General features: G+C 41.3%; 1 protein-coding gene across 1 annotated transcript in view; it reads right to left on the minus strand.

The window, feature by feature from the left end:
* Positions 1-19,726, minus strand: part of LOC126474499 (zinc carboxypeptidase-like) — a 50,207-nt gene that overhangs the window by 20,961 nt on the left and 9,520 nt on the right. The window contains exons 3-5 of the mRNA XM_050101969.1: positions 10,796-10,871; positions 8,055-8,199; positions 5,360-5,520 (exon numbers count right to left, since the gene is read on the minus strand). Of these exons, the coding sequence (XP_049957926.1) occupies positions 5,360-5,520; positions 8,055-8,199; positions 10,796-10,871 (382 nt within the window). The remainder of the gene's footprint in view (positions 1-5,359; positions 5,521-8,054; positions 8,200-10,795; positions 10,872-19,726) is intronic.

Consider the following 19,726-nt stretch of genomic DNA (forward strand, 5'->3'; position numbering starts at 1 on the left):
ACCACTGGGTCAGGAACCAATACTAAATCTCCTCGAGAATTTCTCTTTTGAAAATCAGTAATTCTGCTTGGTAATACCAGTTTCTGTATCCCGAAGGGACGAATTTGGAATGTAAGTCTGTTCATTAAACTTAGAGTTTTTAAAGAATTTATATTTTAATAAATGGAATTATTGTTTTCCGTAACAGAACTAAAGTTAAAAGATCTTAAAGAATTCCTTTTTTAATTACTTTTATGCAGACTTTGCAAACCAAAAATTGAATTGGTAATTGTTTCCAGACTGGAGCTACTTTAATCTTTATATTTTTGCTAAATGGAGTTAAAGAAACAGGAATTTAATCAGATGCCAGTGATCAATCCAAGTTGTGCGTCCCCATGTTCTTACTGTAATAAATCGTATAAAAATTTCATTCACTGTTGTTACTTTTCCACAGAGTAAATAGTACTTTTACGATAGGATTTAAGTAAAGTGATGACACGTACCGTACTTCAAATAAGATTGTGAGACTTGTTAAATTAACTGTCAATATATTGAACCAAAGGCATCTTTTATAATAGATTACGTTAACAGAAGCCTGGCTTCCAGCGTATGAACAATGAAATAAACTGTCCGTAGTTTGCCTTGTCAGATGTAGGAGACTTGAAAATGTCGAACATAAATGCTTACAGCGATTCTTCACGTTCCTTATTAATTAGACCAAAGTCTCCGTAATGTCTACATTTGAAAAAATTCTTGAAGTAAGATTGTGCGATTCTTGCAACACCATATTCTGGCCTGAAAAAGTCTTGCATACACTGCAACGATTTACGGGAGACGACTTATTACTGCAGAAGTGCTAATTAGCAACTCCTTCCAGAAATTGTAACAAAGTTATGCAAAATATTTAATATGTTGAACAGCGCACCAATACGTGACCTCACTCAACCACTGATAGCTAGCTACTTCTTACATTTCAGTTTATTTGTGATATACTTTGTTCCACACATAAAGCTTTCACACACCTGGCAACCCTGTGTAGACGCTATCCTCTGAATTAGTTTACTGTAAATTTCTCCCTCGGAGAAAGAAAAAAACTTGGCCGTCCCCATGCCTAAGGGGCATCCTTATTTCTTCCGAAGAAAACTGCTCTTTTCGTATCAGTAAAATATAGCATCCTGTGGAAGAACTGACAGTTTAGAAAACTGACTGTTTTGAACCATTATATAGATAATAACAAAATATATGTGCAGTTACTAATTACAATTTACTTTTACAATGGTTCGAAAACATCTCACCCTCATAATCGTCTTTAAATATGCAGTCCATGTCAGACATGGACAATACACTGCCTGAATGTAAAAGTAACACTGTTCTGTTAAAACGTGTTTTGTGTACCATAACCCTCAACTCACGTCGATTGTTTTTCTGTGACTGTAAGCCACATCTGTTCTACGCTTCCATTGTTACTTTGAAAGAATTGGAAAGTGTCACTTAGAAAGGTGTCAAGCGAATTTTAATCTGCTTTTCTAAAAAGATATATTTTGCCTTTTTCTTTGGCGGATTTTGACGTTACAGTATCGAGTCTCGCTATAGCGACCTAGTGGTCACCAATCCATGCGTCGTTCAATAAGCTCCCTGTCTGCTCATGATTGTTTGTTGTTAAGTGTTCAAGTACGTTTTCGTAATCATTTTTACTTCGGGTGGGCTCCCGAAATTATTGCTCAAATAATTTTAGTAGTAAGCACTTGTAGAATTTAGGAAGATATTTTATGCCACCACCAACTTTAAACACGAATTTTCGCCGGTATTTCGAGGGTGGATTAAAGTCACAACTAATACCTGTATAGTTGTATGTATGTGGTATCTATCTAAAATGAAATTAAAATTTTCACCGAACTTTTCATCAACTGAATTAGGAAGATGATAAAGGAAACCAGTTATTAATTTGTTGCAGTTTTCACCCATACGTATTTTTGAGTTTTGTGACAACTTGTAAATTTCATTTTATTTTGATGTACACTATGTTTAGAGAGTGGTATTTAGCAAATTTGAACTGAATACTTTCCATGTAATTTAATGAAAATCGTAACAAAATGTTCTCAGTATTTTGAGGCTGAAAGTTAGTAACATTAAAGATATTTTTATACACGCACACATATTTAAAGGTCGTATATCAAAAACTGCAAATGTAAAAGTTCTTTTTATGCGCGTAGAACATTTCAGAGAACTTCATTACATATCCTACTTCAAAAATGAGTTTTCCTTGGTAATATTAGTTGGATTTCAGCTGTAGAGAGATACCATCGAAATCTATCTAAATAAAAAAAACAGTGGTTACTATATTCACTAACGCAGAAGTAGTTCATAATCCGGTTTAGAAAATCAAGGACATTAAGATATGCAGAAAGATACTCGACGAAGGTTGAAAAATAGACGGACCTGTGACTGACCAACTTAACCAACCGTTGCCTATCGCTAAAAAGACGTGAGAAACACTTCTCTTATCATACCTCAGTAAACAGTCTGTGTTTAGAGCTTGGTGATGGAACACGGAAAGAAGATTTTCTTTCCAAGAGATGTGGGTGAGACAATGTGTGGGGAAAACGTGCATCACTTTATACAAGTTTTCGTTCGTTAATGACTTATCTTTGCGAATGTGCAAACAGTCGGTTTAAGGGCAAGAAGTCGAGAAACGTAGCAAAACTGAGCTATGTGAGTTTTGTTCATCAACAGTGCTGTTAAGAAATATTTCATGGACGTGCTTCACTATCTACGACTCCAGTGATTCAAAACTAGGGAGTGATCTGGAACTGATTCAGAATTCTGGCAGGATCGGAAAAGTATTTTTCCATCTACTGATAGAATTGCACCTGTACTTGAGAACAACAACGAGTGTACATGGCTTCATCTCTCGACAGTGCTTATGAGGAATCTTGTATAATAATAATATATCAATGCATTTTCGTATTTCATTCGAGAAAAAGACTGATGCCAAAGTTTTGAGTGGTGTCGGTGCACAACGTCAGACGCTTAAGTTAAGAATACTACAGAGGCGAAACAGACAGGAGAACAATGTAAGTCTATCTATTTCAGCATCTCCTTCAGCTGGTGGACACAACAGTATCTCTAGTTAGGTATCGTACACCGAGATGAAAAAAGTCGTGCAATACCTCCTAATATCGTGTCGGACTTCCTTCTGCCCGGCGTAGTTCTGTAACTTGACGTGGCATGGACTGAACAAGCGTTGGAAGTCCTCTGCAGAAATAATGAGCCACGCTGCCTCTATAGCTGTCCACAACTGCGACAGTGTTACCGATGGATGATTTTGTCCACGATCTAACCTCTCGATTATGTCCCATAATCTGGCGATCTGGGTGACCAAATCTATCGCGAGAATTGTCCAGAATGTTCTTCAAACCAATCGCCAACAGTTGTGCCCCAGTGACATGGAGCTTTGTCATCCACAAGAATTCCATCGTTTTTTGAGAACATGAAGTCCATGAATGGCTACAAATAGTCTGTAAGAGGCTGAACATAACCATTTCCAATAAATGATCGGTTCAGTTGGACTATAGGACCCAGTCCATTCTGTGTAAACACAGCCAACATCGTTATGGAGCCACCATCAGCTTGCACAGTGCCTTTTCAACAATGTAGTTGTGTGGCTTCGTGGCCTCAGTACTACACTCTGATCGTACTATCAGAACTTACCATCTGAAATCGGGACTCATCTGAGCAGGCCACGGTTTTCCAATTGTCTAGGGCCAAATCGATTCGGTCACGAGCCCAAGGGGGGCATTGCAGGCGATGTCGTGCTGTTAGCAAAGGCACTTGGGTCAGTAGCCTGCTGCCATAGCCCACTAACGCCAGATTACGCCACACTGTCCTAACGCGTACGTTCGTCGTACGATCAACACTGGCTTCAGCGGTTATTTCACGAAGTGTTGGTTGTTTGATAACACTGATAGCTCTACGCAAATGTCACCGCTCTCGGTCGTTAAGTGAAGATCGTCTGCCACTGCATTGTCCGTAGTGAGAGGAAATGCCTAAAATTTGGTATTGTTGGCACACTTTTGACACTGTGGATCTCTGAATCCTGAAGTCTCTAACGATTATCGAATATATTCTATGCAACTAGCTCCAACTACCATTTCGGGTTCAGATTCCATTAATTCCCTTCGTGCGGCCATAATCACATTGGAAAACTTTTGACATGAATCATCTGAGTACAAATGACATCATCGCCAACGCTTTGCCCATTAATCCCTTTTATACATTATACTACCGCCACCTGCATGCGTGCCTATCGCTATCCCATGACTTTTGTCACCACAGAGTATGATAAAAGTTGCCTTGCGTTGTCGTGTTCTAATGTTGGGGAGCTCGATTAGCTGAAGCGTACGCACCTGTGAAATGGTAAGGTTGACGGAACACATTCTGAGACATCGAGAAATAACGTATTTGCAAGGAGACCTGTGAAACCCTAGGGCTGAGAGAGCATATCCTGAGGAATCAAGAAATAACTAATCCGCATGTAGAGTATAGTGTAAGGGCTAAAAACAGCAGTGTGACACCACAGCTCGACTACAGTAGGAAGTTCAACTGGATGTAGGTTACAATAGTTATGAAGATGAAGCCTGGACAGACTGGACTACACTAGCGTGCAAGAATGCATGTAGAGTATAGTATAAGGGTTAAAAACAGCAGTGTGACACCACAGCTCAACTACAGTAGGAAGATCAATTGGATGTAGGTTACAATAGTTATGAAGAGAAGATGAAGCCTTGACAGACTGGATTACACTAGCGTGCAAGGCACAACAGCAATATGATGCGTATGCTGTCATGTATTCGATAGCACCTGCGAACAACGAAGTTGACAACAGAATCGCAGGTTTCTGTCATACCCCCACATCAGTCGTGCCCACCCATTGCGTCTCACCTAGTGCGGCTGCGTTTGACTAGAGACCTCTGCCGCCGCAGTATTAGACAGCCGGTGGCAGCCAGACAACCCACTCACACTTGGAGCCCCTTCGCTACGTGACGCTACGCAGACGCCGCCTAGTCGTGACAACGACAGTATCATTCTTGCCTTAGTTCAGAGAGCCTCATTCTTGTTAACACTGAGAGCAGGACAGTATTTCTTGTTGCATTATTTGTAGCGAGAAATAAAAGTTAAGTAAATCTTCTGTTTACTGTGTTAACTTGTTCGCCAATCATTTGTACTTCTTTCCAGCTTTCCTACGACGACTCTGCGCAGCACCCTGTAACCCACGTCTCCTAACCATTGTATACGAAGTCGTACACAACGGTGCGGTCTACGAATCTCAAGAATTTTTTGGGAAAACAGTTTTGGCCACATTTATCAGACAGCGACTTACGTCCGTCCAGGTGTACACGTATCCGTCGGGGTTGGTGCTGGGGAAGATGTAGAAGTCGAAGCTCTCAACGATGCTCCTCACGCTGGCGTCGGTCGAGGTGAGGATCTCGTTGATGAACCACGTCACGCTGGCAGCGCTGATCCACTCCCTCGCGTGGATGCCTGCAAACAGCGCGCTTTTCAGACTCTCAAAGACATTCTAATGAAATTATTATAGAAAGGGCAGCTCTTTAGCTCTTTTACGCATGATGTATAAAAAATAACATCGACAACACTTAGTATACTGCACGACGCGCAATGCAGGGTTGTGATGCCGTGGGGCGTCGAAGTTCGAGAACGATGGCGTCAAAGATTCTTCAATTGTTTTCGGTAAACTTTTGGCTAACAAATAATTTGGCTTGTGTGTAAAATTGAGGAATAACACTGCCTGCAGAAAATTTAGTGTGTTGAGCAGGAGGATGAACTGATCATTTTAATTATGGAACTTTGCTCCGGAAGTGAGGAGGAATGTTATTTGTTAGGGGCAATTCTCTTTACGCTGACAGTTAAGGCGTTGCGAAGTAAATCATGATACCAAACACAACCCGAAGTTGTTTGGTCATGTCCCTTCTCCAGCGTACGACAGTATCTTAACTATGCATTTCCGGACAGTAGTTCTTTCTTGAAAAATAAACAACATGTGGTCCCTCGCTACATACTAAGCTTTGTCGGTGATTTAGTGACACTTTGTAGAGAGAATGAATCGCTCAACTTCTGCACCTCAACTTTTGAGTCCTAAAAGACGTCTTTGATGTCTTTTTATTTATACAGAGACTAGAGACTCATAAGTAATGACTAATACGTCCTCAAATCATCCTTAATAATCAGACTTTTCGTTTAATATAACTGTGGTATTTTTTTTGACGAAATCTGTATGAGACGATTTCAGTCATATAACGCTTCTGTAGAACCGAAAACAAATTATGAAATAAAATCATATTGTGCTTTCGTGGTATTGTTCGGCGGTGCGAATGAAAATGTACGCCACTCTCGGCGGAAACATGTGCCGCCGGGTTGTGGCCTCAAGTCATACGTAAAAGTTAATATTTATAACGGTTCTAGTACACTTCAGTCAACTCATCCAAAGGTAACATTCAACTGATAAATTGCACTATATCCGCAGCGCTTCTACTGGACACTAATATGCGGTGTGTCCATATTCTGCCCTTATGACGGTTTAAAAGCCAGGGACACTTTTAATCAGGTGTCTGAATGTCTGCGGAGGAATGGCAACCCGTTCTTCCTCATGAGGAGAAACCAGGGAAGGTCAGGTTGTTGGGCATTGAAGTCTGAAGTGAAGTCGACTTCCCAATTCATCTCAGAGTTCCAGCAGGGACTCTGGGCAGGCCAGTTCATTTCAGGAAAGTTACCGTCCACAAATCACTTCCTCACAGATGCTGCTTTATGACAGGGTGTACTGCCATCTTAACACAAACAGTCATCGTTTCCGAACTGCTCCTTAACTGTACGCAGTGCACAGTGCCGTAAAACGTTTTCATATCCTTCCGTACTGCCGGCCGCTGTGGCCGAGCGGTTCTAAGTGCTTCAGTCTGGAACCACGCGACCGCTACGGTCGCAGGTTCGAATCCTGCCTCGGGCATGGATGTGTGTGGTGTCCTTAGGTTATTTAGGTTTAAGTAGTTGTAAGTTGTAGGGGACTGATGACCTCAGAAGTTAAGTCCCATACTGCTCAGAGCCATTTAAACCATTTTTTTTAACCTTCCGTACTGAGTGTTTTTCTTAAGTGCATCAAAGCACCACACCCTAACCATGAAAAACACAACGTGCCCTAACACTACCTCCACCACACTGCACTGCTGGCAATACACACGACGGCAGATAACGTTCTTCACGCGTTCGTCAAACCAAAGCGATTCACCCGATTGCCACAGAGTACAGTGTAATGCATCACTCCAGATCACTCGTCTCCAATCGTCCACTGCCCAGTGGCGTCGCTCCGTCGCTCTTTGCAGCACCTCAAGCGTCGCCTGCCACTGGCTACAGAAATGTGCCACTTATAAGGATTTTCTTCACCATTCAGTCAATGTGTTCACTAGACTGTTGGTAGCACTTTGCAACTCATGAGTGGTTCCTTGTGCTGACATGATGCGATTTTTTTAAACCGTCCTCTCTCGTGCTCGATGGCTCCCGTCCGCCTGTACATCAGGTCTGTCAATTCTTGGTCTAGCTCTGCTCGTGCCTACGCATTTCGTCTTCACAATCACATCACGAACAGTCGATACCGGCAGCTTTAGAGGGGTAGAAATGTCCTGATGGATTTCTTAGTCAGATGACATGCAAAGACTAGTCCACCATCGAAGTCAGGTAGCAGTCCTGACTGTGACTGCTTCTCTGCTGACATCAGAATACTTCCCGCCTCATTTTATACGAAAGGCTCCGCATGTAGTGACATCTAGTTAACAATTCCGAATTGTATAGGAGGTCCATCTGCTTCTGATCAATTAGTCCATCTCTTGGGTCGACGGCGCAGGATTCCATCCAGAGTTCATGGAGACTAGAGACTCAGCAAAGCATATTAACAGAAAAACGGTAACGGGATCTTGTTTAACGCAAATGATAGGAAAATTGATTAAGCACTGATGATCGACTGACAAATACTGAATGCAAGAACGGTGATGGCTCAATTGTTTACTCACCTCCCTCGATGACGACTGCGGGGTTGCCGGTGCCGTAGGAAATTTTGACTCCGCGGATTTCGCGGCCCTCATAGGTGCTGCCGCCCACAACTGTAGTCACTACGCCGGAGTAGGAGTCGGCCAGCGAGTCAAGCCACTCGTTTATCTGCACAGAGGAGGATGCACGTTTATAGCAACACATGTGCTTGTGCTGATGAGAGGCATGCGATGTGGGGAAGCTGAAGAACGAAAAACTGAAAGCCAGTGAGGATGTGTGACATTAAACAGAGAGTTAAAAGGACACAATTAGAATGTTTTAGACAGGAAAGGCAAAGTAAGAAGTATATGTATTATCATTTACAGAAGAAAACATCTAACGATAAAATACGTGCAAAGGCAGGAGTGCGCAGAGTCAGAGGTGGGAGTGTGCGGGACCTGTTGTAAGGTGGACATGTCTTCTTTTTATACGTTATCGATGTGCACGTCAGAGAGAGAGCAAGTTACTGTTAATCAATCTTTGGTCTTGTTGTGGCACAGTCTTCGCCTTTGCGCAGTCTGCTACTTTCTTAGTTGAAGTGTGGTAGTTTATCGACGTATTTAGCAGTGCTGTGTTGACTTGTGAATGAATCTGTTAGATGAACAGAGAATTATTGTCAAAGCCAGAAAGGATGAATATGACGTACATATTGGAAGGCGAAAACACTATAAATTTTGAATAATGTTATTTTTTTTTAAAGAGAAGAAATCTGAGGTAAGACTGCAACACTCCGCAGCAAGTTTGTCGGAATGATTACAGTCAGCCAGTTAACTTTCTTAGAGCTGAGAGAAAGACCACCTCACGTCCCTGGGTCATGCACTAACATATCAACTGATTAAGCTGTTTGATTTTTAAATATTGTCTGTTAACATTGTACCCTTTTTAAATCGTTGTTTACTTTGTCAAGCATAATATTATCCAGACCAGTGTTAGGTTTACTCTGTCTTTTTGAATACAAACTTCGTTCTAAAACCATTGTCTTTGGAACATCATTTCATAGGAATAGTTACTCTCCCCACCCTACTGTTCAAAGAAGTTTTTTCATTACCACTTTGCGCTATACACTGTAGTATGCAACACTCTGAATGTTTATATAAATGATATGACACAGTTTCAGTGTCTTTACTGGTCTCATACAGATATTAATTTATGAATATAGACTGAAGCGTTGAATGAAGATTTGTACCAAAGCCGAGAATTGAGGCAGGAGAGCCGGCTTCAGTTCTCGGCCTTGGTACAAATTTTCACTGTCCGCTTCAGGCTATACAAATAGAAGATTTTGAATATTGTTTGGAAATTTTATTTTAAATTGAAATATAGATTAGCCGCTGCCTGGTTGCTGTTTGCTTTCGAGAAATCTACAACAATTTTGTCAAGACGTGGGGATAGTAAAAATTTTGGTTAGGGCCAGATAATTGTTTTACTTCAGTTGTGCATTTCATATAAAGAAGAGCTGTATTCAGACCAGTTCCAGTTCAATCCAAATTAGGTTCCTTTAGTCAAAGGTTAGCATATGAGTTTAAGTTCGATAACAGTTTGTGGGTACATAGTTTTGGTAATACATAGACTTTTTATAGAGTGGAAGGTTAATTTGGGCTAAATTTCATACAGAACCACATAATGGGGAATTTACACTGTGGTCATGGATGCTAGGGTGCCAGGTAGCCAATAACAAGGTAAAGACAGCAGCGAATGAATTGGAGAACGGCGTAGTACTGAACTCCATACAGTGATTACAATCGTTTAAACTGACAGGATTACGTAACTGTTATGCGAACACATAACTTGGTAAGCCTCGTTTCTCTCCTACTGTTCACCTGGTCCAGATTTCCTGAAGCTTCATAAGTAGCGAAATAAATTTCTCATGTGTTTAGTACTAATATATCGAGTTTTGTTATGTCCCTTCTTCTTTATGGATGTATGGGAACAGAATCAGTTGATCGATGTTACGGAGAAGGTTTTGGAAGTAATTTCCTAATTATCTATAATACAAATGCACTGAGAGTCATCATTATCAGTTATTTCTATCACTAAAGGAAGTGATCTCACCAAGTATTGAGCTCCGATATGTCGGTAACTTCTTCGTTCGTGAGCAACGATCTTTGGCGATATGCAGCCAGTCGATCTCAATTATCTTCCGCAGGTCTTCGAACATCGGTCCGGTGGTTTTCTTCGTGGTCGGTCTCTGTCTCTTAGACTCTATTCCTGCACTCCCTTTGCCCGTTGGTCATCATATCTTCTGGTAACATGCCCTGCCCATTTCAATTTCACAGTGTCTGCCCTGTCCAGGATGTCTTTGTGTTCTGGGTGTATTATCCATAATTAGTACTTCTTATTGTATTTGCTTTACGTATTCAGCTTCATAAGAAACAGCAATTAACTTCTAATGTATCATATTTTTATTGTTCATCCCTTAACACAAATGAAGCAATAGTAAAATATATTAGTCATGTTTGTACGCCGATTCCACGTCATTGGCGTCTTCCCAAGCGTGAACCAGGTCACTGAAGCAGTTATGTGCAGGCCAACAAAATTTGGAAACAAAATGAAGAAGTGATTTAAAGTAATTGCATAGTTACAAGTATATTTATGGAGATTACTAAAGTACAAGTCTGCTTAAAAGTCTACAAAGAATTAAACTAAGCATTTCTCGATAAATTTTTAAATCCTAAATTTCCTCTCTGTCGTTTACTTTGCGACTAGTATACCGAAAGTATCGACTCACCTCGTCCAATGTGTGGTAGTCGTCCCAACCAAAAGATGCCCTCGATTTCTTTGCCGGACGTTCATTGTCGATAAGCCTGCAATTATGGAGAAAACGTTACTCGAGATCAACTTATAATGACTAAAGAGGTGTATGAACGGTAAACCTAGCTATAATTGAAATTTGATCCATTTTCCCAAATTAATTATTTCTAGAAAAATTGTGTCAACAATAGTCCAACTTCTTGATCGACCATTTCTGCGAGACTCTTTAAGTTCATGTGCGTGAAGTACACGTTTATCGCCATCGAATTCTGGAAGCAGATCAGCGCTGGATGAACATTGCGAACATTAATGAAACATTTATTTTCCATCATCCCCGCTACAATCAGACGCTGCTGCCTTTTCCGGTTGACTGATCCATATTTTCGTTGGTCCGCTGTGGTTTACACGTGAAAGCTAACTTCGGCAAATGATGGACTCCCACTCATAAGGTATGATGAAACGGTACGATCTTACAGAATTTTATTTGTGTATCTTTTTATAAAAATGCAGTAAATGAAGCAGGCAAAAAGGAATACAAACGTCACAAAAATGAGATCGACAGGAAGTGCAAAATGGCTAAGCAGGGATGGCTAGAGGACAAATGTAAGGATGTAGAGGCTTATCTCACCAGGGGTAAGATGGATACTGCCTACAGGAAAATTAAAGAGACCTTTGGGGATAAGAGAACCACTTGTATGAACATCAAGAGCTCAGATGGAAACCCAGTTCTAAGCAAAGAAGGGAAAGCAGAAAGGTGGAAGGAGTATATAGAGGGTCTATACAAGGGCGATGTACTTGAGGACAATATTATGGAAATGGAAGAGGATGTAGATGAAGATGAAATGGGAGATACGATATTGCGTGAAGAGTTTGACAGAGCACTGAAAGACCTGAGTCGAAACAAGGCCCCAGGAATAGACAACATTCCATTGGAACTACTGACGGCCTTGGGAGAGCCAGTCCTGACAAAACTCTACCATCTGGTGAGCAAGATGTATGAAACAGGCGAAATGCCCTCAGACTTCAAGAAGAATATAATAATTCCAATCCCAAAGAAAGCAGGTGTTGACAGATGTGAGAATTACCGAACAATCAGTTTAATAAGCCACAGCTGCAAAATACTAACACGAATTCTTTACAGACGAATGGAAAAATTAGTAGAAGCCAACCTCGGGGAAGATCAGTTTGGATTCCGTAGAAACACTGGAACACGTGAGGCAATACTGACCTTACGACTTATCTTAGAAGAAAGATTAAGGAAAGGCAAACCTACGTTTCTAGCATTTGTAGACTTAGAGAAAGCTTTTGACAATGTTGACTGGAATACTCTCTTTCAAATTCTAAAGGTGGCAGGGGTAAAATACAGGGAGCGAAAGGCTGTTTACAATTTGTACAGAAACCAGATGGCAGTTACAAGAGTCGAGGGACGTGAAAGGGAAGCAGTGGTTGGGAAGGCAGTAAGACAGGGTTGTAGCCTCTCCCCGATGTTATTCAATGTGTATATTGAGCAAGCAGTAAAGGCAACAGAAGAAAAATTTGGAGTAGGTATTAAAATCCATGGAGAAGAAATAAAAACTTTGAGGTTCGCCGATGACATTGTAATTCTGTCAGAGACAGCAAAGGACTTGGAAGAGCAGTTGAACGGAATGGATGGTGTCTTGAAGGGAGGATATAAGATGAACATCAACAAAAGCAAAACGAGGCTAATGGAATGTAGTCGAATTAAGTCGGGTGATGTTGAGGGTATTAGATTAGGAAATGAGACACTTAAAATAGTAATGGAGTTTTGCTATTTGGGGAGCAAAATAACTGATGATGGTCGAAGTAGAGAGGATATAAAATGTAGACTGGCAATGGCAAGGAAAGCGTTTCTGAAGAAGAGAAATTTGTTAACATCGAGTATAGATTTAAGTGTCAGGAAGTCATTTCTGAAAGTATTTGTATGGAGTGTAGCCATGTATGGAAGTGAAACATGGACGGTAAATACTTTGGACAAGAAGAGAATAAAAGCTTTCGAAATGTGGTGCTACAGAAGAATGCTGAAGATTAGATGGGTAGATCACATAACTAATGAGGAGGTACTGAATAGGATTGGGGAGAAGAGGAGTTTGTGGCACAACTTGACCAGAAGAAGGGATCGGTTGGTAGGACATGTTCTGAGGCATCAAGGGATCACCAATTTAGTATTGGAGGGCAGCGTGGAGGGTAAAAATCGTAGGGGGAGACCAAGAGATGAATACACTAAGCAGATTCAGAAGGATGTAGGTTGCAGTAGGTACTGGGAGATGAAGAAGCTTGCACAGGATAGAGTAGCATGGAGAGCTGCATCAAACCAGTCTCAGGACTGAAGACCACAACAACAACAACATATTTTCTACAGTGGAGACCCAGAGCTCATCTTTTTGCTACGCACATTCTTGAATATCTATCGAGCTTTTTTTAAGCTTTTCTGTTGCAGTCGCGTATACCGTAGCATCAGAGGTATATAAAACGCATTATTTGTTCTAATGGAACTTTTTCTAATCATATTTTAGATCTTGTAGTAACTTTGCCTAATGGTACCATAACTCCATCTTTCTTTTTTGATATTCACAACTACAGATTACGGTGAGATTAACGACGACGTGACTAAAGGTTTTTGGGAAATTTTTAGACGAGGTTAATATGATTTTACTCTCAACAAAACGAATAGTATTAACCGCTACATGTCAGTGTAGCTCAACATCTTCATGCCCTTAGATCATCTATTTATTGGTTAATTCATCTGAATACAAACTGAACAGAACGGTCACAGAAGGCATCTCCACAGAATATTCTGTGTAGTATTTAAGACTCATACGATCTTCGCAAACCCAAGTCGCGTCCTGCTCCGCCGCAAAGACAGACGTATGAATCAGTGTCAGTTTGAAGAAAACCATAATATGAATACCGGCTAATATCTACATCTACAGCTACATTTACATCAACACTCCGAAGGCCACCCGACGACGTGTGGTGGAAGGCATTCCTGCTACCACTAACTGATTCGCCGTATCCAGTTCCATTCGTGAATGGCACGTGGGGGCAATGACCGTCGGTAAATCTCTCTATTAGCTCTGATTGCTCGAATTTTGTCGTTATGGTCATTTTGCGAGACGTATATGGAAGGAAGTAACATGTTGTCTGTCTCTACCTGGAAAGCAATCTCTCAGAATTTTCGTAACAATCATATCCGTGGTGCACAACAACTATCGTGCAGCTTCTGCCACTGGAGTTTGTTGAGCATCTCTGTAAAGCTACCGTGCCATCTATACGATCCCGTGACGAAACGAGACGATTTTCTTTGGATCTTGTCCATCTCTAGTTTCAAGCCAATCTGGTTAGGGTCGCAGACTGATGCGCAATACCCTATACTCGGCGGAACAAGTGTTTTATAACCCACTCCTTTCACGGTTGAGTTCATCTTCTTTTCCTAAGGTATATTTTATGTGTTCATTCCAATTTAGGCTTCTGCTGCATATTTTACGGTAGAGTAAGCGTACTCATAGCTATTTGTCATTCAATCACAAAATTACTCTGCCGCTCTCCCCTATTTTCATATAGCTGAAAATATAAGATGCTTCTCTATCTCAAAATTTTCCAGTAGCTCTCTACCTTCAAAAAAAAATGGCTCTGAGTACTATGGGACTTAACAGCTGAGGTCATCAGTCCCCTAGAACTTAGAACTACTTAAACCTAACTAACCTAAGGACATCACACACATCCATGCCCGAGGCAGGATTCGAACCTGCGACCGTAGCGGTCGCGTGGTTCCAGACTGAAGCGCCTAGAACCGCTCGGGCACTCCGGCCGGCTCTATACCTTCAGTTTGCGACGGTTTTGCTTGTGCTACCAGCCATTGTAAAACTACCAAAAAGGTGAGTTTAGAAATTATTCGCATATACGAGGGTCATCCGGGATGTTAAGAACGTTTTGTTTTGACACGTCGCCGTGTCCCTACCCCACCACCGCCGCCCGACCACTGATCTTGGTACTCGTCCGCTTCACTTTGACGGCAGCTGCGATTCTATGCGGTCGCTTACTGCTTAGCTGTGCCACTTTAAAACGCGTGAAAAAATTGACGATCCGGTAAAGTGTGAAGGGCGTAGTATTATCCTCTTTTTAAACCCACAAGTCCGACCTATCGAAATTTATAGACAGATAAATGAGTTCTAGGCAATGTGATGAACGAAGCGCAAGCTTAGAAGTGGCGTATCATCTTTAATGGCGGACCGAAATATGGTTCAAGACGAAGATCGCTCGAGCTGGCCCTCATTGGTGACTGATAGAGCAAGGACTGAAACAAAACTCAAAGATAGGCGTTTCGTAAATGCAGTGTCTTACTGTCAGACTCTTCAATGACTTCGCCGCGCTATTAGAAACAACAGCCACCGAATGGTAACCAGCGGAGTCGCCTCCTTCACGATAATGCACGTCTGCATGCAGCGGGAGAGATTTCAGTGGAAAATATTTCAACATCCGCCATACAGTCCGGACTTAACCCCATGTGATTATTCCTCAAATTAAGAGCCTTTGGTGTAGACAATGCTACGGAAATGATGACGAACGTAAAGAAGCCGTTATCAGTGGTTCAACAACTTGGCGACAACCGGGTATGGAGAAGGTGTAGCAAACCTGATAAAACTGTACGACAAGTGCTTAAATTTGAGCTGTGACTGCGTAGAAAAGTAGCTTGGGTATAAAATTGTTTGTAAAATAAAGTTTCTTTTAATTATATAAAATAAAAATATCTGCAGAACAAACGTTATTTTAAACATTTAAAACATTCTCCTACCGTTTCCCCTCCGACTGCAGGACACACATTCAGAGGTAAAGTGGCAGTTTTAAGTGATGTCAGTACCAGCTGTGAAAGCTTAAACTGTGTGGTCAAACCGTTATCTACTTTGCGAATGACACTCGTATCTCAATCCTACCGGCCTGACATCAGATTAGTACGTGCAAAACCAGTGTCTCTCGGTTAAGAACATTGTCAGTACTAACGATGTATTACAAAAGGAAGTGTTAGTGTATTTTATGATTAATGAAAATAGACTTCATTGTATATTATCAGAAACTGTTCTTCGTTCCTCCACCCCTCTACCATATGCGAAACTACGAGAGGACGTGGAAATGTAAATTACACATGTCGATCCATTCTAGGACCTCTGCACAACAAGAGTTGTGCATTACCATGTTGCCGTTTTCCTTCACATACACACCAAAAGTTCTGCTGCGGTACAGATAACCGCCGCCCTGTGAACCATGGACCTTGCCGTTGGTGAAGAGGCTTGCGTGCGTCAGCGTTGCAGGTAGCCATACCGTAGGTACAGCCACAACGGAGGCTTATCTGTTCAGGCGGCCAGACTAACGTGTGGTTCCTGAAGAGGGCCAGCAGCCTTTTCAGTAGTTGCAGGGGCAATAGTCGGGATGATTGACTGAAGCAGCCTTGTAACATCAACCAAAACAACATTGCTGAGCTGGTACTACGAGCAGCTGAAAGTAAGGGGAAACTACAACCGTATTTTTTCCCTAGAGCATGCAGGTTTATTGTATGATTGAATGATGATGTCTTCCTATTGGGTACAATATTCCGTTCGGCGAATACTCAGGAGGAAGTAATTATCAGGAGAAACAAAACTGGCGTTCTACGGATCGGAGTGTGGAAAGTCAGATCCCTTAATCGATCAGGTAGGTTAGAAAATTTAGAAAGGAAAACGAATGGGTTAAAATTAGATATAGTGGGAATTAGTGAAGTTCGATGCCAGGAGGAAGAGGACTTCCGGTCAGGTGATAAATACAAAATCAAATAGGGGTATTGCAGGAGTAGGTTTAATAATGAATAAAAAATAGGAACGCAGATAAGCTACTACGAATAGTACAGTGAACGCACTATTGTAGCCAAGATTGACACGAACATCACGACCTCCACAGTTGAACAAGTTTATATTCCAACAAGCTCCGCAGATAACGAAGTGAGTGAAGAAATGTATGATGAGATAAAAGAAATAATTCAAATAGTTAAGGGAGATGACAATTTAGTAGTCATTGGGGACTGGAACTCGATAGTAGGAAATTGAAGACAAGGAAAAATAGGACGTCAATACGGGCGGGGGATAAGGAATGAAAGAGTATGCCGTGTGGTAGAATTTTGCACACAGCATAACTTAATCATCGCTAACACTTGGTTTAACAATCAGGAAAGAAGATTGTACACCTGGAAGAGAACTGGGGACACCGGAAGGTTTCATATTGACTCTATAATAGTAAGACACAGATTTAGGAACCAAGTTTTAAATTGTAAGATATTTCCAGGGGCAGATGTGATCTCTGACCACCATCTATTGGTTATGAACTATAGATCAAAACTGAAGAAACTGCAGAAAGGTGGAAATTTTAGGAGATGGGGCCTGGATAAATTGAAATAACTAGTGGCTGTAGAGAGGTGCAGAGGGAGCATTAGAGAATGATTGAAAAGAACAGGCAAAAGGAATACAGTAGAAGAAGAATGGGTAGCTTTGAGAAATGAAATAGTGAAAGCAGCAGAGGATCAAGTAGTAAAAGGTCGAGGGCTTGTAGAAATCCGTGGGTATCAGAAGAGATACTGAATTTATTTGACGAAAGGGGAAAATATAAAATGCAGTAAATGAAGCACTCGAAAAGGAATACAAACGTCTCAAAAATTAGATAGATAGGAAGTGCAAAATGGCCAAGCGGGAATGGCTAGAAGACAAATGTAAGAATGTAGAAGCACATATCACTAGGGCTAAGGTAGATGCTGCCTACAGAAAAGATAAAGAGACCTTTGGAGAAAAGAGAACCACCTGTATGAACATCAAGAGCTCAGATGGAAAACCAGTCCCCAGCAAAGAAGGGAAAGCCGGTAGGAGTATATAGAGGGTCTAGACAAGAGCGATATACTTGAGGGCAATATTATGGAAATGGAAGAGGTCGTAGATAAAGATGAAACGGGGGACATGATACTGCGTGAAGAAATTGACAGAGTACAGAAAGACCTAAGTCGAAAAAAGGCCCCAAGAGTAGATAACATTCCGTTAGAGCTACTGATAGTCTTGGGAGAGTCGGCCATGACAAAACTCTACCATCTGATGAGCAAGATGTTCGAGACAGGCGAAATACCCTCAGACTTCAAGAGGAATACAATAATTCCAATTCCAAAGAAAGCAGGTGTTGACAGGTGCGAAAATTACCGAACTATCACTTTAATAAGTCATGGCTGCAAAATACTAACACGAATTCATTACAGACGAACGGACAAACTGGTGAAAGCCGACGTCGGGTACGATCACTTTGGATTCGCTAGAAATGTAGGAACATGCGAGGCAGTATTGACCCTATGACTTATCTTAGAAGATAGATTAAGGAAAGGCAAATCTACGTTTCTGGCTTTTGAGGGCATAGAGAAAGCTTTTGAAAATGATGACTGGAACACTCTCTTTCAAATTCTGAAGGTGGAAGGGGTAAAATACAGGGAGCGAAAGGCTGTTTACATTTTGTACAGAAACCAGGCTGTTATAAGAGTCGAGGGGCACGAAAGGCAACCAATGGTTGAGAAGGGAGTGAGGCAGGGTTGTAACCTATACTCGATGTTATTCAATCTGTACATTCAACAAGCAGTAAAGTAAACCAAAGAAAAATTTAGAGTACGATTTAAAATCCAGGAAGAAAAAATAAAAACCCTGATGTTTGCCGATAACATTGCAATACTGTCAGATGCAGCGAAGGACATGGAACAATAGTTGAATGGAATGACATTGTCTTGAATGGAAGATATGAGATGAACATCAACAAAAGCTAAACGAGGACAATGGAATGTAGTCGAATTAAATCAGGTGATTCTGAGGGAATTTGATTAGGAAATGAGACCCTTAAAGCAGTAGATAAGTTTTGCTATTTCGGCAGTAAAATAACTGAGAATGGTTGAAGTAGAGAGGTTATAAAATGTAGATGGGCGATGGAGAGCAAAGCGTTGCTGAAGAAGAGAGATATGTTAACACTGAGTATAGATTTTAGTGTCAGGAAGTCTTTTCTGAAAGTATTTGTATGGAGTGCAGCTATTTATGGATCTGAAACATGGACAATAAATAGATTAGACAAGAAGAGAATAGAAACCTTTTAAATGTGGGGCTACAGAAGAATGGATTAGATGGGTAGATCAAGTAACCAATGATCAGGTAATGAGAAGCCCTCGCCCCATGAACCATGGATCTTGCCGCTGGTGGGGAGGCTTGCGTGCCTCAACGATACAGATAGCCGTACCGTAGGTGCAACCACAACGGAGGGGTATCTGTGGAGAGGCCAGACAAACGTGTGGCTCCTGAAGAGGGGCAGTAGCCTTCACAGTAGTTGCAGGAGCAACAGTCTGGATGATTGATTGATCTGGCCTTGTAACACTAACCAAAACGGCCTTGCTGTGCTGGTACTGAGAACGGCTGAAAGCAAGGGGAAACTACAGGCGTAATTTTTCCCGAGGGCATGCAGCTTTATTGTATGATTAAATAATGATGGCGTCCTCTTGGGTAAAATATTCCGGAGGTAAAATAGTCCCCCATTCCGATCTCCGGGAGGGGACTACTCAAGAGGACGTTGTTATCAGGAGAAAGAAAACTGGCATTCTACGGATCGGAGCGTGAAATGTCAGATCCCTTAATCGGGTAGGTAAGTTAGAAAATTTAAAAAGGGAAATGGATAGGTTAAAGTTAGATATAGTGGGAATTAGTGAAGTTCGGTAGCAGGAGGAACAAGACTTTTGGTCAGGTGAATACAGGGTTATAAATGCAAAATCAAATAGAGGTAATGCAGAAGTAGGTTTAATAATGAATAAAAAAAAAAAACAGGAGTACGGGGAGGCTACTACAAACAGCATCGTGAA

This window comes from Schistocerca serialis, chromosome 4 (genome assembly GCF_023864345.2).
Source record: "Schistocerca serialis cubense isolate TAMUIC-IGC-003099 chromosome 4, iqSchSeri2.2, whole genome shotgun sequence".
NCBI classification, from domain to species: domain Eukaryota; kingdom Metazoa; phylum Arthropoda; class Insecta; order Orthoptera; family Acrididae; genus Schistocerca; species Schistocerca serialis.